This window comes from Myotis nattereri (genome assembly GCF_964212035.1).
Source record: "Myotis nattereri genome assembly, chromosome: 12".
NCBI lineage: Eukaryota > Metazoa > Chordata > Mammalia > Chiroptera > Vespertilionidae > Myotis > Myotis nattereri.
Genome location: NC_138087.1, coordinates 65,613,875 through 65,636,608, shown reverse-complemented (window position 1 = coordinate 65,636,608; position 22,734 = coordinate 65,613,875). Strand labels below are relative to the sequence as shown.

The window sequence follows — 22,734 nt, the reverse complement described above, 5'->3', positions numbered from 1 at the left end:
CCTTCTAAACACAATCTCCCTTTTGCTCTTTGTAGGACCATTTTATGGGCTCCACCCCCTTCTGGATTATTGATTCTTGGAAGATAAAAGTTTTATTAGGTGTGACATTTTTTTTTGGATAAAATGGATGCTATTGCCCTGGCCAGTGTGGCTCAGTTGGTTAGGTGTCGTTGTCCCTTGACTGAAGGGTTGCAGGTTTGATTCCTCAGTGGGGCACATGCCTGGGGTGTGAGATTGATCCTCGGTAGGGGGTGTTCAGGAGACAGCGGACCGATTTTTCACTCTTGCATCAATGTTTCTCTTGATCTCTCTTTCTCTCCCTCTACCTTCCTTTTTCTTTATAAAACTCAAAAATATATATATACATATATATTTTAAAACAGATACCATTGCCTTTGATCTTACTTTTTATTGGATAATGTTAGCATGCTTATCTCATACTGAAGGATCTCATCTTGAAGGATTTACTGTAAGTTGGATGATCTAGTGTCCTTTGGGGAGCAGCTAGGAGAAAACCCTCTGCCCTGAGCTTTATTTCGGAGCACTTTGCTGTTCTGATTGGTAATGTTGTTACTCTTGGGCCAGCTCAGCATTGCCTGACTTCATTGTGATCTTCAGCCTATGAAGGCAGGAAAGAACCAAGTCTCTCCTTTTGCCAACCCAGGCTGATGGAACCTCCAGGCTCTAGGCGCCCCCCCCCCCCCTAGAAGATCTCCAGTGTGCTAAAGAGGGACTATCATTATCAATAGTAGTGATAATAGTAGTACATATACTGTTTACACCGCCTGTCTATCAGATTGCTTGATGAATTAAAAAAAAAAAAAAACAAGGAAAAGAAAAGATGTTCAACCTTTACTTTAGATCTGCTATGTCTGGGGGATTCTGATGTGCAGTTAGGATTGGGAACCCCTGGGATAAATGGCTGCAGATGGGGAATTCATCACTTTATTGTCCTGTGGCCTGTTCTAGCTTCCAGCTCCCACCTCTGTGGACACTGCTCCTCCTACAGTTCCATCCTTTGAGGCTTTGAGACCATATCCTTTGCTTGGAAGGCAAGTTGCACGGTATCTCTCAGTGTCTTTCTTTCTCTCCTGCTCCCTTCCACACGGGTGCTAAGCTGAACCGTCTTCATGTTTCTGCCTTTTGTATGGCAACCCACCCTTCTTCCCAACCCAGATGCAAATTCTGACCCATTTTTACAATCCTCAGTCACTTCTCTCTGGATTGCGGTGGGAAGTGGGAACCAGATGCCTTTATTCACGTTGCCATCATCCCCTGGATTCAGATGATCATGGCTGTAAGTGGGAAAATCCTATGGAGAGGGGAGCTATGCAGACAGCAGTTTTGCTTTATGTTCTGTTTGTGTACATTGACCACATGTGATATTTCTTAACATACATTTGATGTGCCTCAAAGTCATTTGCATACATGTGGCAGTTTTTATTTCTGATGGCCTTAGGAAACCTTTAACATAAAAGCTGTGAAGATGAAGGAGAACACGGGATAGGCCTTCAGATTCTCTCTCATAACCGTATTTCCACATTTCCAGTTACAGCCAAGAATATTTTCTCCCAGCTCGTTGCCTTGTGCTGCAAATGCCCGTGACGGTTACAATTCTGTGGACAGTCCTGATTTTGAGTAGAATAATTTACTGTAATCATCATTACTTCTTAGGTAGCAGAGACTCCTGTGGGAGAAATATACATAAAAGGTGTTTATAAAAAGCTTCCCTCTGACAGACATTCAAAGTTTTTCTCACTTGTAGAAAACACGCAGGCTTGTGTGGTAGGAAATTTGCTTTTCCTTGAAAATTAGCTGTGGTACTCCCAGACTCTTTGTGAGTTCTTTATTCATTACCAACCTCTTCTTTTGATTACATTAAGAAAATGGAGCATTGACGGAATGAATTCGACTACAGGAGGCATGAAATTACTTTTTTCTGTATAGTGGGTGAAATAAGTCTGTTTCTGATTATTTTACTGTCCTAGTACTCATATGAGTAGCTCTCCTGAAATACTGTCTGCTGTGAGAACAAGCATCTCACTAGTCACCTACTTTCTCATCATCTTCTAGGTTGGAAACACTCACTCTGAGAGTTCTATTCCATGGCCTTTGCCTTTATTCACCTTTTCCCTAGTCTCAGACTTTTCTGGCCATTTATGCTTAAAACTTGGCATTTTACTTATGGACCATCTAAGTGATAGGATTAACTTTCTAAAAATACCACAGCTTTATTAGCTTACAGCAATTTTTTTAAATGCGTTTTTTTTCCATTTGGTTCTCTCAATAGCCTATGATGTAAGAGAAGCAAACTGGATGACTTGATTTCACAAATTAGGAAACGGGTTCAGAGGGGCTAAGTGGGTTAGCTAAGCTCATACAATTAAGAAGTTGTAGAGCCAGGACTTGAAGCCAAATGCAATGCTCTTGCTGTTAAACATCCTATTGGCTCTCTTAAGATGTCAAAATTTCAATTGTAATTAGCCACGATACGTTTTGCTAAGATGATGCAACCTTTCATATGTTCTCTCTTATTTTTTAGAAGATGATCTCTTTGAAGATGATGGAATTTTCAATGTCTCACTATTTAATGAAACTTGTTTGAAATTGAACAGGCATTCTAGGAAAGTTGGATCAGAACAAATGTACCAAGTAAGATCTTTTATGTTATTTATTAAAGAATTGGGCCACTTAAAAATTTGGGTGCTCTCTAAGTGAGGATTCAAAGTTTGAAACCACACATGAAATGAACTTCTAGACAGTTTGATTTTTGTTTCTAGCGGTGGATATGAGATGTGAGATGGATACAAGTGAGGGACTAAATTGAAGGAAGACCCTATTTGGTGACTTGCTATCATTTTCCCTGTCTGGTATTTTGTATGTATTATAATTTAGTGCATTTAAAAATTGCAGCTTATTTTGCTATTAAGTTCACACTTGGATGTGGGTTTTTAAAGAAACTTATTTCATGGCTGTTGGTCCTCATTTAACTTGACTTTTTTATGCATTACAAATCTCTAGTAAAATTATGAATAAGTTCAGGCAGGAACTGAGATTTGTTATTTTTGTGCCATATTTTCAGTGCCTAGCAAATCATCTGGCAACGTGCCATATTTTCAGTGCCTAGCAAATCATCTGGCAACGAGTAGACTAAGTATTAAATTAAAATTAATTAATTAATTAATTAATCACTTACCAAAAGTGTATCATATATTGGGACCTGGAAATTCTGATTCAAACTAATTATACAGTTAAACAGACCATTACAATATGACATAATGAGTGATTTTATAAAAAGTAAATAAATGAATAGGATATTGTGTATATGTGTGTGTGACCAGGTACAATTTTTTAAAAACAAGAAGTAAAGATGGTGTTGAATCAAGGAGAATGAGCAAGAATTAACCAGTTGAAGAGGTGGGTGAGGGTGAAGAAGGGCACACTGGGCAAGTAAAGTAGCAAATTGAGTAATAGAGGACGTGACTCTCTTGGGGAACAGAGAAACTAAGGGGAAGTGGGAAGAGATGAGGCACAAGTCTAAGTAGTGGCCAGATCGAGAAAAGCCCTGTATCGTGTACTTTTATGTGTTGATCTTATGTTGATGTCTATGTGGAGGCACTGAAAGATTTTACGCAGGTGAGTGAAATATTCAATTTTTCATATTCGAGAGAACACTGGGCCTAGAAACATATTCAAGTACCCAAATAATTTAATATAGGATAAAAAATGATCTTTCAAACGAGTACAGAAATAAATGGTTCTGAGACAATTGGTTAGCTATGTGGTTAAGAAAATACCACATAGTTAAAAAGAAGTTGTACACACCCTAAGACCCAGCAATTCTACTTTTTAGTATGTACCTTAGAGACATTTTTGACTTGCACTTAAGGGATATATCATTGGATTTTCATTACATCATTGCTTACAATAATAAAATATTGAAAATAACTTAAAAGTTCATCAGTTGGAAAATAGAGAATTTTGATGTTTGGTTGAATCATCTGAAATTACTGCTACTCAGCCATTTTATAATACAGTCATAAAACAATATTATATAGGTGCTAAAAATGAATAGACTAGATCAAAATAATTCATCATGGATAAGTCTCAAAAACAAAATATTGAGTGAAAAACTCATACTGTGTATGTGTGGTATGAACACAGACACACTCAGGCAAAAATCAGCTTCTTTAAGATAGAGCATCTACACATGACAATAACTAAAAACGTTTTAAAATACAGAATTTTTTTGAAGATGACAGAAGTATTTGTTGAGAATCATATGCTTTCATGCTCACACTAAAGTGGTGCTTTCCCAATAGGAAACCACAGTGCTATTGGAACAAGCAGATGGACTCTCGGCAGCCAAAAGTTACAAATTCTCAGGCCCACTCTACCATCCTAGTTCCTTCCTTTTATATCTTTGGTTTCTTTTTTGTTTTTGTTAATCCTCACCTGAAGATATTTTCCCATTGACTTTTAGAGAGAGTGGAAGGGAGAGGGAGAGACAGAGAGAGACAAACATCGATATGAGAGAGACACATCAATTGGATGCTTCCTGCATGTGCCCCAACCAGGGCTGGGGATCAAGCCTGCAACCAAAGTATGTGCCCTTGACTGGAATCGATCACGTGACCACTGAACAAAACAGGCTAGAACTTGATAGAAAATTATGAGTGAGGAAATTTTGAGGGATTTCTTGAGAGAGATCATCTCTAGTGGGAGTGAGCAGTGCAGACGATTAGGGGATTATGAGATGTTGGTGGAGCAACTCTGATGATGACACAGTCTAGGATGTGACTGTGGATCTGAGTCACTGAAGTTCAGTGAAAGAACTTCATAGCATTGAGCTCAAGGTACTCTGAGGCCAGGTTTTGATGACTTATGTATAAAAACATTTAAATTACACAAGAGAATGCTGGGAATTGGGGAGAGAGGACTCTCCCATGAGTGTTGGATGACTATGGAAGAATAACAGTGATGAGGAAGGATAGCGGGTGGGATAGCCAATAACATGAGCATCAAAGGAAACACTAACCACATGAACACCCAGCTAAAGCACACTGACCATTCAAGCGCTGATCACATTACATTACTTCTGGGGCCCTCACATATATTTGCCCTTTTAGGTCCCTATGTTATACCTGCGACCTGAGTTTGGTGATGGAGGGGGTATCATTGGTTTTTTTGTTGTTGTCTTTTTTTTTTTTTTTTTTTTATCAGAGCTCAACTAGAGAAGAACAAGTGAAGTAACATTGCACAGTTGCTTTGAATGCATAATTTGAAGTAGTTCTCATAAGTTTAAAAACTATTCCTTGAGGCTTATCTATGGATTTCTTAGGAATGAAAAGAATTTAAAATAATTTTGCCCAACAGCTTCAGGGCAATCTCCTTCACTGGGTAGGCATTAAGGGATCATCTTAGAATAGCCAGACATCTGGCTCATCCGATGAGCAAGTTGTGCATGCTAAGCTTAGTCTGTAGCTGTTTGAGGGGGACGTTGCATAGACTAGGTAGGGCAGCTTTGTAAAGTCCTTCCCCAGGTTAGCTTGCTATTACATTAAACATACTTCTAACTGGGTCAGAACCAATAGAAGGAAACTTCTTGCTTTATAGTTATTTTGCTTCTAGTCTAGATAGCTGCAAGCCAGCAGAAAAGGTAATGCAATGCGTTCTTTTAATCTCACGACAGTTTAAAATTCTGGGCCGAAGGTGGTATCTGAGTGATTTTTATCACGCAGCATCATTTAACTTCACAACGGGGGGACGAGCTGCGGTTGTGTGTTTGGACCTGGACCCGGCAACTGATTACACAGCGACTATCACCCTGCTGGGGTCGCCGGAGCAGCACTCAGTGCAAGTAATGGTAACAACCGCACCTGCAGGTAGGTTTGCATGCCCCTCTGCTCTGTATCCCAGGACCACAGGCGAAATATGAAAATTGTACGATGTGGGGGCCACAAAGAATGCTAGTCTGGGAGTCAAGAGATGTGGATTCTAGTCCTAATAAACTACCAACTTTGTCTGGGGATGAGGGTGCCTGAAACTTACCACCCCTCCCCTTCCACACAGGGGAGTGCTGGCTCATAGAGGTACAGACCAGGAATGGACTGTTGGACTCAGAGCTCCCCTGTAGTGATGGATTGGATATTCTGTGAAGCCTCCTATCTCTCACCCCAAACTTGAGGCCGCTGAGCCTAAGGGTAGTCATTATAGACAGCTAGAACTAACTTCCAGGGGATCAGAAATGTGAGCTGCACTACATCAGCACTGGCAGGACAGAGCGGCCTCCTGAGCAGACCATGTGTGAGCGCATTAACCCCCATAGAGCACAGTGGCCTAATGAAGGTCAGGTTCCTTAGAAAGGCCCCATGGCCTTGTGAGGATGCCACAGAGAGGCCCGCTCTATCAACTCCACAGCTCCCCCTAGTGGGAAGGGACACAGAAATCTCTATAAGGCCTTTTGTTCTTTCATCTACTGGGGTTTCCCAGACAAATTTAGGGCCAACCAGGTGGAGAGGCTGCTCCCTTTGAAGGTAAACAGTAGAAGAGGATGGGACCTGCTCCTGTTTTCCTGAGGTCTCCCTCTCATACTCACTGCAGCTCTTAGCGGGAATAAATTAATCAAAGAACTTATATGCATATATGCATAATCCATGGGCACAGACAATAGTGCCATGAAGGCCTGGGGTGGGGTGGGAACCTGGTGGAGTGGGGCAATGGAGGGGGGAAGGGGAGAATTTGTAATACTCTCAACAAGAAAGAATTTTAAAAAGAAATTTAAAAAACCCTAGCCAGCATGGCTCAGTAGTTGAGTATCGACCTATGAACCAGGAGGTCATGGTTCAATTCCAGGCCAGATCATATACCCGGGTTGCTGGCTCAATCCCCAGTGTGGGATGTGCTGGAGGCAGTCAATCAATGATTCTCGCTCATCATTGACGTTTCTATCTCTTGCTCCTTATCCTTCCCCTCTGAAATCAATAAAAATATATTTAATATATACATTAATTAAAAAGGAGGAAACAAAGAATGATGATGATATCCACATTCCACCCAAGAGGTTCTGACTTCATCTGTGTGGAGAAAACCACTGTCACACGCAGCATTCTACGAATGTGCCCAATAATAAGAAAAGCAGCTGCTTTGACCACAGCTCAGGTATTCACTGTGAATTAAAATCAAAAGAAGGGGGGATAGAGCACTCTTCTCTCTATTCCCTGGTAGAAAACCCTGAGGGTAGTTTCTGATGCAGATTTCGAATTGCATGCATCATTTGAGCTCTGCAGTGACCTTATAAAACATCCCCCATAGCCGATTCCTGTTTACAGAATTGAAGTCCAAACAAAAGATAGTCAAAGGCCACAAATAATTTAACATTGTTTCTTATATTTCCCCACAAAATGATAAATATTATAACTGTTCTCTGTTGGAGGAGTTATGTCTGAAGTCTGCCTGCTTGTCTTACAAACCATTAGCCTGAGAAGTTCATACTTGCAGGTGGTCAAGCCAGAAATTGGCTTGGTATACCCAATCATTTGTAATGTGTCCAAAACAGGGAAAGTAATTTAAAAAAAGAAAGAAAACAGATAGTGATATTGTAGATCCAGCTAGGGAGGACCATACTCACGGGGTAAATAAAGAATTCATTTACATATTGTCTGTGACTGCTTTTGTGCGGCAAAGGCAGCGTTGAGTGGCTGTGACAGAGCTGATGGCCCAGGGCAGTGGTCGGCAAACTCATTCGTCAACAGAGCCAAATACCAACAGTACAACGACTGAGACTTCTTTTGGGAGCCAGATTTTTTAAACTTAAACTATATAGGTAGGTACATTGGTATTAACTTAATTAGGGTACTCCTAAGGCTGAGGAAGAGCCACACTCAAGGGGCCAAAGAGCCGCATGTGGCTCGCGAGCCGCAGTTTGCCGACCACGGGCCCAGAAAGCCTGAAATATTTCCTAACTGACTCTGTAGAAAAAAAGTTGCTGACTCCTCCTCTGAGTCATTAATGTTTGCTTTCATATCCTTTCTCTTGCTTTTCTTTTCTTTTTTATCTTTAAATTCTTTATTAGGTAAGGAATTACAAATGTGTCCTCATCCCCCCTCCCCATTACCCCCCATTCCCCCCCCCCCCCCATGCTCTCATCCCCCTGTTGTCCATGTCCATTGGTTTGGCTTATATGCATGCATACATGTCCTTTGGTTGATCTCTTCCCCTTACCCCTACCCTCCCCTACTTTCCCTCTGGGGATTAATAGTCTGATTGCTGTTTCTCTGTCTTTGGATCTGTCCCTGTTCATCAGTCTATGTTGTTCTCTATATTCCACAAATGAGTGAGATCATGTGGTATTTATCTTTCTCTGACTGGCTTATTTCACTTAGCATAATGCTCTCCAGTTCCATCCAAGCTGTTGCAAAAGGCAAGAGTTCCTTCTTTTTTACAGCAGCATAGTATTCCATCGTGTAGATGTACCAGAGTTTTTTAATCCACTCATCTGCTGATGGGCACTTAGGTTGTTTCCAAATCTTAGCTATGGTGAATTGTGCTGCTATGAACATAGGGGTGCATATATCCTTTCTGACTGGTGTTTCTGGCTTCTTGGGATATATTCCTAGAAGTGGGATCACAGGGTCAAATGGGAGTTCCATTTTTAGTTTTTGGAGGAAGCTCCATACTGTTCTCCATAGTGGCTGCACCAGTCTGCCTTCCCACCAGCAGTGCAGAAGGGTTCCTTTTTCTTCATATCCTCTCCAACACTTGTTGTTTGTTGATTTGTTGATGATAACCATTCTGACAGGTGTGAGATGGTACCGCATTGTCGTTTAGATTTGCATCTCTTGGATGATTAGTGACTTTGAGCATGTTTTCATATGTCGCTTGGCCCTCCTTATATCTTCTTTCGAAAAGTATCTATTTAGGTCCATTGACCATTTTTTTATTGGGTTGTTTATCTTCCTTTTTTTAAGTTGTATGAGTTCCCTGTAAATGTTGGAGATTAAACCCTTATCAGTGATAACATTGGCAAATATGTTCTCCCATGCAGTGGGCTTTCTTGTTGTTTTGTTGATGGTTTCTTTTGTTGTGTAAAAGCTTTTTTTTTTTTTTATGTAGTCCCATTTGTTTATTTTCTTTTAGTTTCCATTGCCCTAGGAGCTGTATCGGTGAAGAAATTGTTTTGGCTTATGTCTGAGATTTTGCTGCCTGTGATTCCTTTAGTATTTTTATGGTTTCCCATCTTATGTTTAATTCCTTTATCCATTTTGAGTTTATTTTTGTGTATGGTGTAAGTTGGTGGTCTAGTTTTATTTTTTTGCATGTATCTGTCCAATTTTCCCAACACCATTTGTTGAAGATACTGTCTTGACTCCATTGTATGTTCTTGCCTCCTTTGTCAAATATTATTTAAGCATAGTGGTTTGGGTCGATTTCTGTGTTCTCTATTCTATTGCATTCCATTGATCTATATGTCTTGTTCTTGTGCCAGTACCAGGCAGTTTTGAGAACAGTGGCTTTGTAATAAAGTTTCTTCTTAATGTCTATTAATTCCTTAGACATAATTGGTAATTAAAAGTATTAATAAAATTTCTAGGCCAAGAGTGCCCTCTTCTGTCATTGAGTGAAGTGCAGTTTCTTTAGAGGATATTTTTGTTGTGTTTTTTTTTTTTTTTTTGGTGAGGGTGGGGTTGAATTGTGTATTCTATTCTGGGATTCTCTTTTGCCTTGTGGAATCTTGCATTTCCCTCTGAGTTCCTTTTCCCCATCACCACGTAGTCTCCCAAGGACACCAAGTCCTTCCTTTTAATTCTCTTCTTTCCCAGAAGCAGTACCTTTCTCCTATCAGGAGTTTCAGAGACTTGTGAGACTGAATGGGTTATGGAGAACCAGCACAATTCCTAATACACAATAAGCATCTACCAAATGTTAATTATTACTTACGTTTACCTTATGACATTTGCTATGCACTCTCTTGTATTTTTGTTATACTGATAGAGGGTGTAACTCTTCTCCTAGATGAAATACATATTAAGGGCAGAAACTTAATATGTCTTATTCAGAGCTCCTCTGTTCCCTTGGGTTAATATGGTATGAGGTGCTTAGCCTTTCCCTTATTGCTGATTGTTTACATTTAAACGACTAGAAATGCTGTGCTTGCCATTGTCCTGGACACGATGAAGCAGGAGCTCTCAGTTCAATGGGGTGATAGACAAGGATCAATAGTAATACATAAAATGTAATTGAGGCCTGGCCGGTAGCTCAATTGTTAGAGCATTGGCCCCTGCACCTAAGGGTCTTGGGTCCGATTTCTGGTCAAAGGCATGTACCTGGGTTGCAGGTTTGATTCCTGGCCCCAATCGGGGTGGTTGTGGGAGGCAACCAATCGATGTGTCTCTCTCACATAGATGTTTCTCTCTCTCTTCCCCTCCTAATCTCTATCCCTCCCATTCTCTCTATAAATCAATGGAAAAAAAAAATCCTCAGGTGAGGATTAACAAACAAAATGTAATTGAGGTATTTGCAAGGTACTAAGGGAGTACAGAGCAGAGTTGCTCTCCCACATTCCTGTGAGCAGGAGGAATTACAGACCCACCACCACTGTACCATTACGTGTGCATACCCAACACCATGTGGGAGTCCAATATTAGCTTATCTCTGTGGATAACTATTTCCCAACTCAGTTTATTTTCCACTGATTTGAAATTTCACTGTTTATAAATTCCCATGCATAGATAGATTTCTGGATTCTATTTTGTTTCATTGATCGATTTATTTATTTATTTATTTTTAAATATATTTTTTATTCGTTTCGAAGAGGAAGGGAGAGGGAGAGAGATAGAAACATCAATGATGAGAGAGAATCATTGATCGGCTTCCTCCTACATGCCGTCTCCTGGGAATTGAGCCTAGGCGTGTGCCTTCACTGGGAATCAAACTTAATGCTCAACCATTGGGACACACAGGCCAGGGTTGCTCTATTTATTTCACTTATACCTTTAGTAGTTACAAACTGTTTAATTATTGTAGCACTCTTAATGGGGGTGATACCACCTTCAGGGGTCAAAATTCACTCCAGGAGGGCAAAAATTAGTTATTGAGGGGCAAAAAAAAAAAATTATTCTTTTTATATATGAAGCATAGTATACACACAATATCTAAGAAACACAATTTTCTGTGGTGTTAAAAAAAGACTGTTTATGTCCCTAGCTGCTTTGGCTCAGTGGATAGAGCATCAGCCTGCAGACTGAAGGGTCCCGGGTTTTGATTACGGCCAAGAGCACATACTTGCGGGCTCGATCCCCAGTAGGGGGCATGCAGGGGGCAGCCAGTCAGTGATTCTCATCATTGATGTTTCTCTCCCTCTCCCTTCCTCTCTGAAATCAATAAAGATATATTTTTTAAAAATAAAAAAGACTGCTTATGGGACTATAATGAAAAAAGGTTGAGAAACACTGTTATACCTTTATAATAGGTACTGATACCTTGCTGTGTCCTCTTTCAATAGCTTTTCCCTTTGCTATTCTCATGAATTTTCCCAAAGGAAGTTAGCACTTTTGCTTTCTATTGAATGTGTGTGCCCAACTGATTCCTGCATCTGGGCCTTTGACCTTGGAGCCCTCGGTGTGACCCTTCTATCTCCATTCTTGGTGGCTCATTCACTCACATCCTTCAGGTCTCTACTTATGTATCACATCCTCAGAGGGCCTTCCCTGGGCATTCTAGCTGTCCCATTATGGTGCTTTTCTTCATAGCCTTTACTAGCTCACAAGATTATATTTTTATTTATTTGTAACTTTATTTTCTACCTTTTTAACTAGAATGAATTCCATGAGGTGCAGGGATTTTGTTCACCACTTTATCCTTAGCCCCTAAGGCATGCCTGGCACATGGTGAGAACTTTCTAAATAGTCATTGAATGAATGTGTAAACTTACCACATTTCAAGGAGGGCCATCGGAATCACCATTGGAAGTGCAGTCCATTTATAGGTTCATTGGTGGAGAATTGATTTCTTTTCACCTGCGAGCCTTCCTGTTCACAGATGTGTCATTTCTCTCTTTATTGTTTTCTTCTTTGTCCTTCAGGAAAAAAAGTTTAAAAAAATCTTCCTGCAACTCTTGGACATTTCTAGTTAGATTTATTTCCAGGTATTGGAAGTTTGTTTATGGTGTGGTTTTTTAAAAAATATTTTAAAAAATATCTATCTATCCATTAAATATATTATTGATTTCAGAGAGGAAGGGAGAGGAAGAGAGAGAGAGAAACATCAATGATGGGAGAGAATTATTGATTGGCTGCCTCCTGCATGCACTGTACTGGGGATTGAGCCCACAACCCGGGCATGTCCCCTTGACTGGAATCGAACCGGGGCCCTTTAGTCCACTGGCCGACACTCTATCCACTGAGCCAAACCAGCTAGGGTTTTATTTATTTATTTGAGAGAGAGTGTGAAAGAGAGAACTTGAACCTGACTGAGGGATCAAACCCACAACCTTAGTATATTGGGATGACACTCTAACCAACTGAACTATCCAACCAGGGCTGTTCATGGTGTCTTCTCTTGTGAATAGGGAACTTTTAATTTTTCTGTTGTCTTTTATTTGGTGTTTTACTTTCTGATTGCTGGTATAAGTTACTGCAAATTTAGTGGCTTAAAAGAACACAAATTTACTATCTTATAAAAAGAGGAAAATTCATTTCTTTGCCCTTTCCAGTTTCTGGAGCCTGCCTACATTCCTGGTGGAATTCTCTATCTTTGAAGCTCATCAGTTTAACCTCTGCTTTTGTCCACAAATCTTTTTCTAACCTGGATTTTCTTTTTATTTCTTTTTTAAAAAAATATTTTTTATTGATTTCAGAGAAGAAGGGAAAGGGAGAGAGAGATAGAAACATTAATGATGAGAGAATCATTGATTGGCTGCCTCCTGCACACCACCTACTGGGGATCAAGCCTGAAACCTGGGCATGTGCCCTGACTGGAATCAAACCTGGGACCCTTCAGTCCGCAGGCTGACGCTCTATCCACTGAGCCAAACAGACTAGGGCCTTTTTATTTCTTTTTTAATTGACTAGAGAGAGAGAGATTCACGTGAGAGAGAAACATCGATTGGCTGTCTCCTGCATGCCCCCTACTGGGGATTGAGCCTGAAACCTGGGCATGTGCCCTGACCTGGATTTGAACTGGAGACCTCCTTCTGGTGCACAGGATGATGCTCAACCAACTGAGCCACACCAACCAGTTACTCTGCTTTTCTTGTCTTCCTCTTATCAGGACCCTTGTCACTACTTTGGGCTCATGTGGCTAATCCAGGAAAATCTCCCTATTTTAATCACATTTATAAAGACCTTTTGCCAGGTGATGTAGCATGCTCACAGATTCCAGGGACCAGGGTGTGGACATCTTTGGGGGGCCGTTATTCAGCCTGCCATACTTGTTCTTGCAGCTATATAGGAAACTGTTAGTTTTTCTATGTTCTTGTGGTTGTGTGCACTTTGCCAAACTCCCATATTTGTTTTTCTGTTTTCAAGCCATTTTATATTTGTTTTTCAGTTGATTCTCTTAGATTTACTGGCAGTTGCGTCATTTGTTCTCTTTCTTACTGGTATTTATAGCTCATTTTTTTCTTGCCTCTTTCTGATTGTCTGGAATCTTCTGACTAATGCTAACTAATAGCTGTGAGACCGTGCATCCTTGTATTGTCCTTAACTTTACTAGAAATTGCTTCATTGTTTTACTGAGAATGCTTTATAAGCATGGTGGCTTCTAATAAACACTTTTAAATTAAGGAGTTTCTATCAAATTAAATCCTAGTTTATTAAGATTTTTAGTTAGGAATGTATTAATCCTAAATATTAAATGTATTCATCATTGTAATTATAAAAATGACCATATGTTATTTTCTCTTTTCATCTATTAATAGCTTTCCCAATAATGATCATCTCTGTATTCCCAGAATAACTCTCTCTTGATCATAGTGTATTGTACTTTGAGTTTACTGCCTATTCGCTAATGTTTTATTCTGGATTTTAGTATTTATAAGTGAGTTTGGCATAGTGTGTTCAGTGATTGGTTGTGCCATCCTTGTACCGTTTGGGCATGTGATTATCTAGTCATAGTGAATGAACTGGGAAACTTGCCACCTTTTTGTATAGTCTGGAGCTGATTAAATAGTAGTGAAGTTATTTCATTTTTGTATGTGTCATCAGTGTGAGGTTCCTTGGGCCACTATTACTTATCTCTAAAACCATCTTCTCTATCCAGAAGTGAGGTATGTTATCCTGAATCATCGATACCTTCTTGCTTACTCGGTCTTACAACATTTAGAGGATAGCATGTGACCTGCGGGACAGGTTTTCTCTGGGCAAAGCCACCTGGTCCATAAAGAACTCTCACGTTGACCAACTTAGCTTCATTCGTGGGAACCTGTCGGGCCAGGGGCTTACACATAAAGGCTTGGCTCTCATGAGACTTCTTTTTCAGATGTTGTGGGAGTTGTCTTTATCACGTCTTAATTATCACAGTGTTCCTATGAAACTTCTTAGCAAGCCTGCTCTCTCTCTCTCTCTTTTTTTTTTTCTTTTCACTTTAGGGACAGGGATAATTATTGAAGGTGGTAGACCTCTGATATCAGAGTTTTGAAAAGTAGTCTTTATTTTAAAAAGCTGGTGGTGGAGGTTGCTTCTTTGTTACACTGTACTAGATCTGAACTGACTTTGGATTGATTACCATGAAAGGGAGCAGAGGCCAACAAGTACTTTGATCATAAGAGATGAGGAAGCCCAACCAATAGAAGCCCAACCAATAGAAGCCCTTTCCATCATGAAAAGCCTGACTGCTTAAGATAGGGATGTTCAGGCCCTCACAGAGCGATTCTCAGTTCAGGGCTGAAATGTTGCCCTCAGCTCAGAATTGCAAACTGATGCTTATTTGTATAAGTGATGTTGTCCAAAGCTGGTACAATGAGTTGCTGTTTTAACTTAAGTAAACCAAGGGAGTTTGCAGAAAAATTGGACATTTAAATAGTTTTTTAAAAAGTATCATATTTTTTTTAATAAAAACCATGTTTTTATTTTATTTATTGCTTTCAGAGAGAGGAAGGGAGAGAGAGAATCATTGATTGGCTGCTTCCTGCATGCCCCTTACTGGGGATTGAGCCCACAACCCCAGGTATGTGCCTTGACTGGGAATGAACCATGACCTCCTGGTTTATAGGTTGATGCTCAACCTTTGAGTCATAGCAGCAGGACAGATTTAAATAATTTTTAAGAGGGATCCTCTGATTGGGCATCTTGTAATCCTACATCTTTCATTAGGGCTGATTTTACATAAATGTAAAAGTGTGTTACCACTCATTTGTAAACTAAAATACTGCTGAAATAATTCTATGTAAATGCTTATCCTTGGAAAATGAAAAGGTAGTATTTTTGTACAGGGTGTCCAATGACTTCTCATTCTTTTCTCCCTGCAGTTAAACAGACCATCAGCAACACTTCAATATTTAATGAAACCTGCTTGAGATGGAGAAACATGAAGATAGCTGGTAGAGAGGAAATGTATTTAGTGAGTTACTGAAAGTTACTCTATTGATGGCTGTTTGTGTTGTGTGGGAGGTTTAAAAAATATCAACACACCTAAAAATCTGCTTACATCGCTGCCATTGCCAATAAGAGAATTATTGTGACAGTTACAGTCAGAAGCAATAAAATGGGCACTTCTGCTTCATTTTTGACAAGAGTGACCTTGGGGACTGGTGAGAAAGCCAGGAGAGGTGTTCTGGGTGTGAGCACATAGCCGGAGCAGAGTTGAGAGTTGATGTTCAGGCAGGATCCGAGGAGGAATCCAAAGGCTTTTGCATGTGTGTGACTCTCCACACCAGTGTCTGAATGTGTTGCCTAGAGAGTCCAGGGGAACTTTGGAAGCTAGATGTGGTTGTCAGTAAGAAAGTGAAAGATCCTGGGATGAGCTGTTACTAAAAGGAATTAAGTAGAAAGAAGCGCGCGCGCGCGCGTGTGTGTGTGTGTGTGTGTGTGTGTGTGTGTATTGGCGCAGGTACTGGAATGTTACAGGAAAGTATAGGGAATGTCAGAAAGGGGTGGGCAGAGGAGAAAAACCCTTCCCAGGTTTCACCAGACCACCTGAGGGTGTCCTAATTCATGTCCTGCTTTGGAGAAGCCCTACTTCAGATCTTTGTTGTTGTTGTGAATCCCGTTGATTTTTTAGAGAGTGGAAGGAAGGAAGGGAGGGAGGGAAAGAGGGAGAGAGAGAGAGAGAGAGAAAGAGAGAGAGAGAGAGAGAGAGAGAGAGAGAGAGAGAGAGAGAGAGAGGAGACACATCAATTGGTTGCCTCCCTCATGCACCCTGACCTGGGCCTGGGATCGAACCTGCATCCCTTGACTAGGATTCAATCCCGAGACCCTCAGGTGTGTGGGCCGATGGTTCTAACTGCTGAGCCATGCCAGCCAGGGCCTTATGTCAGATTCTTAATTTTCTTTCTAGGGAAATGTTCTTCGGCTTTGCTTCTAAAATTTTGCCAATAGACTTTCACATTGAACTATGTATCGTGTATGTGAGAACAAGAAAGAGAAAGTTGCCAGTGTTTGGCCCTCGACCTTTGGTGCATTTTGATATAAAAATATATTTATCACACTGATAATATTGTAACTACAGTATTTGTGGTATGACGACTCTAATCTTTACTTATTGCTGCATTTCACGTTTTGAAGGAACTTTAGAGTCAAGGGCAAGAGAGTTCATGAGAAAGGTAAAGATCTAGCCCTTCAAGCTCATGATTCACCTGTGAACTTGTCTGTGTTCTAGCTCCGCATTCAGGGCCAGAGATGGTATCAGGAGGAGTTTGCCCAGGAAATCACCTTTAATATCACCAGCAGCAGCCAGGCTCCTGAGATGTGCTTAGACCTGCGCCCGGGTACCAACTACAGTGTCAGCATTTACGCTTGGTCTTCTGTCCTTCCCGTGCTCATCTCCCTAACAACCCAGATAACAGGTACATCTCAAATAAAGGTATTTGGATGCACAGGGTCACCACGGAGCTGTGGCTAGGCCTGGATAAAGAGGGACAGTATTCCTTTTTATCATTATGTGATGAACTTCAAGAAAGAGAGGAAGAAGGACATGGAATTGGAGAGGGGTGCTAAGGGGCCTGAAATGGTGACTGTTTTATTTCTTACAAAGGTGTCTGAAACAAAATGTTATCTTTGGTTAAATTTTGGGTAGTGTGTACCTGAGTGTTGGTGCAATTCCTTCTGTATTTGTGCTTATGGCCACCAGGGGGCACTGGTGAGCTGCTTAAGTTCTTTGAGACCCATAACAGCATATTTTCCAACTCTACCCTACTTTAAAGAATTTGCAATTTAAAAAAAGTGTAAAAATTCAAGCTGTTAAGATCTCATGAAAGGGGTGGGGAGGACCCATCCCTTTTATAAAAGAGGAAAAAAGGGAACTTTATATGTTGATATGAAGAGGTACGCCTGCCTAAGATGTGGCTTTATTTTAGTAAAATTGTGAACTTTTGAATTTTACCAGAAATGTTAGGCAAGGCATTTGGGTCTGGAAAATGCAAAGCAGCTGATTTCCCAGAAGAAAAGTGAATGAATTTTCTTCTGAGTGTCTTACATTAAACAAAATCTTCCTCATGGGAATAGGATGAAAACTAGCGCTCTAGCTGTGGTGCGGTGCTGCTGACTTCAGCAGAGGTCTGAAGTTCTAGGAATGCAGAAGGACAGGGACAAGTGTTGCCGTGAAAGGGGGTGAGAGGGGCGGGTGAGGTGGAACTCCATTCGGTGGCTTTTAGAAAACGTGAATGGGAACTTTTTTATATATATACTAGGGGCCCCGTGCACGAAATTCATGCACTGGGTGTGTGTGTGTGGGGGGGGGAGAGTGTCCCTCAGCCCAGCCTGCCCCCTCTCACATACTGGGAGCCCTCAGGCGTTGACCCCCATCACCCTCCGATCGCCTGATCGGCCCCTTGCCCAGGCCTGACGCCTCCGCCAGAGGTGTCAGGCTTGGACAGGGGACCCCCATCTCTCCCCGATCACTGGCTCTGGCCCCTGCCCAGGCCTGAGGCCTCTGGCCCAGGAATCATGCCTGGGCAGGGGACCCCCATCTCCCTCTGATCGCTTGCTCCACCCCCCGCCCAAGCCTGACGCCTCTGACCCAGGCTTCAAGCCTGGGCAAGGGGACCATCATATCCCCCCAATCCCCGGCTCCGCCCCCCACCCAGGCCTGATGCCTCAGCCAGAGGAGTGGACCCTCATCACCCTCCAGTCACCAATCACCGGATCGGCCCCTTGACCAGGCCTGAGGCCTCTGGCAGAGGTGTCAGGCCTGGGCAGGGGTCCCCCAGCTCCCCGCGGTTGCAGGCTCCGCCCCTGCCCAGGCCTAACGCCTCTGGCCTAGGCGCCCGGCCCAGGCAGCGGGGACCTGCAGTGGCAGCGGGGGGCGCCGCGATCGTGGGCTTCGCTTTAGGCCCAGGCAAGGGACCCCTAGCTCCTGGGACTGCCTGCTTCGACCGTGCCCAGCTCCCATCGCTGGCTCCACCCCTACTTCCTGCTATCACTGGCCAGGGCGGCAAAGGCGCCTGATTCTCCGATCATGGCTGGGGGGCAGGGCAAAGGCGGCCCCAGGGCCGCCTTTGCCCTGCCCCCCAGCTCTTAGCTCCCCCCTGGGTTTCCGATCACTGTCAGTGGCAGGGGGCTTCTTCCTGCTTTCCCTTTCCCCTCCCTGCATTGTGCCTACATATGCAAATTAGCCGCCATCTTGTTGGCAGTTAACTGCCAATCTTAGTTGGCAGTTAATTTGCATATAGCCCTGATTAGCCAATGAAAAAGGTATCGCCGTATGCCAATTACCATTTTTCTCTTTTATTAGTGTAGATATCAGAAGAATATATGTTGTTTTGTTTAGAGGCACATGTGGTTGTCGAAGATGTGGCTTTGTTTCAGAAACATCATGGACTTTTGAATTTGGCCAGAAATGTCAGGCAAGGAAGGGGGTCGGCCCTGGAAAATGCAGTAGCTGATTTCCCAGAAGAAAAGTGAATGGGATTTCCCTTCCGAGTGTCTTACACTAAACTAAATCTTACTGATGGGAACTCCCAGGAACCCAGAACCAGGGTTTCTGTGGGGCAGAGGAGTGGGGGAGGGGCATGCTGCAACTTAACAATTTAATTCAGCGGACATTTATGGATTGGTGATGTACAACGAGCCGGGCTAAGTGCTGACGGAGATGTAGAGATGAAAAAAAGATTGTTCCTTCTTGCTGGGAGCCAGGTCTTTATCGATGGGGAGATGTAGCTAGCCTTGTGATGTCTGATGACTTATGGTGTAAGCTACCAGTTCTCCTGTTGCCATCAATTTCAATTGATCCTGCCTTCAGTGGGTGGCAAAATCTCTATGGGGTGGTAAGGATGAGAAAAGAACGACTGTGGTGTCTTTATTTATGCATATTTATTTATGTGTATTCCTTGCGCTTACTTGAAGTTTACATAGTATAATGTTGGGACTTTGGTTTTGGTGCAAATACATTTTTCTCCTGTTTTTGGTTCTTTTAGTTCATTTTGGTGGGTTTTAGAGGAATTTTAACACATTTGCCCTTACACTACCTCTTTTCTCTATGGATTTTAATAGTTTGTCTACATTAGTGAAATGAATCTTTTGTTCCACCTATCACAACCCCCAGGCTATTTACACTTCAATTTTCTTTTCAATATTCTTTTTGACATTTTTAAATTTTCATGTGATCAATTCCATCGATTCCTTTATGGTTTCTGCCTCTGGTCATGCCAAGAAAAGCCTTCCCTACCCTGAAATCAGATTAATTCTTGTTTTCTAGTGCTCTTAATATCTTTGCTTTTCACGGTTAAACTTAGATCCATTTGGGATTGGTTTGGATGTGTGGTGTAAGGCTGAATTCACATGGTAGTGTCTCCCCAAATGATAAGCCAGTTTCCTGTCACCTTTGGGAAGACTATTCATGTCACACCCTTATTTACTTTCATTTATTTATTTGGGTCTCTTTATTTATTATCTTTTTATTTAAAAAAATCTTTTTACAATTATTTGAGTCTCTTTCAAGACGGTCCTAGCTTCTTCCGATCCTTTGCCTGCCCTGTGCTTATGTCTTACTATTTCAATTATGGTAATTTTAGAATATATGTAATATTTTCCAGGTCAAGTTCTCCTTCATTGCTGTCCTCCACACTCTGTAAAGTCTTCCCACAGGGCAGCCCCAGATTGTCCTTTGCTTCTAGGAGGGGCTGGATGTTGTCAACACCCGGGAATGGCCGTGAGGGTCGCCTTCTGGGTCCTCCCACCGTCCAGGCTCTGCAGACACCACCCATTTCTTGCCTGAAATCTGATTTGGTTTCAGTCCGCCACGAGGCTAAGGGAAAGGAGAACACATCTGCCAGGCACAGCAGCTGGGGGGATGGGAACAGGACCGTGGGGAAAACGGCTGGAAGTTGACGTTCTTTCACCGCGAAAGGCGGCGGAGTGAGAACGAGCGTGATGAGGTTCAGGCGTGTACACTGGGGGGTGGAGCGGCTGTTGGAACCTCAGGTGGGAAGGCCCAGCGCAGGCCGAGCAGAAAGCACAGGTGACCGAATCCACCTGATGGCAGCGGCACTTTCAGAACCGAAGACCCAGTGCGGGCCGGCGGCCCTGGGCCGAGCCTCGGAGGCCTCCTGCTCGCTGTGGATGCGCCTTTCAGAGCTGAGCGAGCGCTTCGTTCCGCTGTGACCGAGGGCGAGGGCGGTGAGAAAGGGAGAAACGGGTGGTTTTAAAAGGTTAGTAGGGTTAGAGGTTTTCATCCCAGGGAAGATCACACAGAGGAGTAACTTCAAAGAGCCTCTGGAGGGTTCTCAGAGAAAAGAGTTCATCTCGCTCTGGGCGGAAAGCAGGAAATGTGTGATAAAAACCACTAACTTTACCGAGACACCAGAACAGCACAAACAGAAGGGCATCTCAGTGGCAGCATGGGGGCTGGGGGCAGAAAGCCTCAAACCGGAAGGGGCACATTCCCGTGGGCATGGGCCGGGCCTTTGCCAACTGCCTGCCCTGCTTCGGGTCCTTACCCGGAACCTAGCTGTTCGCTCGGGAGTGTCAGTATGGACTCTCGTTCTGGATGCCTCTTAGAAACAGCCTTCAGCACCTTTGTGTGAGGCCCTGATTGTCGCCTCCTGGGGTCCCCGGCAATTCCACAGGTTTCATACATAATCCGAGTGACCATACCTGGTGACACTGGAAGAAATTCCAGATTTAGCGCTGCGTAACAAAAGCTACAGGGACTCTCACTCTTCCACTTGGCCCTAGAGGCCTGGGTTGCCCAGTGGTTCCCTCTGGGCCCATCTTTTCTCAGATGCATGTATACTGTCCCCCGAATAACCAGAGCCTCTCCTACTGACGACTGACTCCCTGGCACCACCGCAGTGTGCTGCTGAGCTCTGGACCTGTATTTCTTCACTTGATCTTAGCCAAGAGGCCGAGAAGCAATCAGATGTGTGTTTCCAATTGGCTGCTGGACAATCCCATAAGCACGTCAAACTTCACAGGGCCAGTAGGGAGCTGCTTCTGAACTTTCCCCTTGGATCTTGATGAAGGTCGTCACCACTGACTCAGGCCAAAACCCAAGCCCAGATCCCTTCCCCTTCCTTGTCTTCCACCACTTCCTGTTCCATCTCTTCCCATCTGGCCCTCTTCTTCAGTCTCCATGCCACTTGCCTCACAGCTCAAGCACTGCTCACCTAGATTTTGGATGGCCTGTACACGTGCTCTTTTCCAATTCATCTTCCAATGAGCCATCTAAATTGCACTTCTAAAATATGCATCTGCTAAGAATCTTTTTAAAAATATATATTTTATTGATTTTTTATAGAGAGGAAGGGAGAGGGATAGAGAGCTAGAAACATTGATGAGAGAGAAACATCAATCAGCTGCCTCCTGCACACCCCCTACTGATGATGTGCCCACAACCGAGGTACATGCCCTTGACCTGAATCGAACCTGGGACGCTCCAGTATGCAGGCCGACACTCTATCCACTGAGCCAAACTAGTCAGGTTCTTTTTTTTTTTTTTTTAATTTCAGAGAGGAAGGGAGAAGAAGAGAGAGATAGAGACATCAATGATGAGAGAGAATCATTGATTGGCTGCCTCCTGAACACCCCACACTGGGGATGGAGCCCACAACCCAGGCATGTGCTGGGAATCGAACCATGATCTCCAGGTTCATAGGTTGATGCTCAACTACTGAGCCACGCTGGTGTCTGCTAAGAATCTTTAAATGACTTCTTATTTCTAGGACTTAGATCTGACCTCCACCCATACCTCTCACTTTATGGCCTGCCCCTACCCAGTTGGACTCATCCTCCGCCATACTGAAGTGCTGCCCACACCCTCTCACCTCCTGCTCCTGCAGATAGCTGTTTCTGTGTGCCATAGGCTCCCTCCTCCCCTCGCCCAGGTGTATAACTTTATCATAGCTCTAAGCCTCTTGTGATTACAAAACTGTCTCTGCTATTTTCAATAGAGCTTTTAAAACTATCTAGGAAGGTCTACATTTTTATTTATTAAAATTTGGGGTGAGAATTTCTACCTCAAAGCTATATTCTAATTGGGTAAATAGAGTCTGTTTTGGCCTCCCAGTCCTTGATTTCATTATGGCAGAGTTTAGGGCCAGAAGGGGGACACTCATATTTTATTCCTTCTCTTTCTCTCTTC

The 22,734-nt window shown here is 42.7% G+C and overlaps 1 protein-coding gene across 1 annotated transcript in view; it reads left to right on the top strand.

Annotated features, from left to right (window-relative positions):
- The window catches only part of SUSD1 (sushi domain containing 1), a gene marked incomplete at its 5' end in the record, with an annotated part of 84,475 nt that overhangs the window by 47,144 nt on the left and 14,597 nt on the right, over positions 1-22,734 (top strand). Inside the window, 4 exons of the mRNA XM_081103150.1 lie at positions 2,543-2,652; positions 5,693-5,885; positions 15,467-15,558; positions 16,816-17,002. Of these exons, the coding sequence (XP_080959276.1) occupies positions 2,543-2,652; positions 5,693-5,885; positions 15,467-15,558; positions 16,816-17,002 (582 nt within the window). The remainder of the gene's footprint in view (positions 1-2,542; positions 2,653-5,692; positions 5,886-15,466; positions 15,559-16,815; positions 17,003-22,734) is intronic.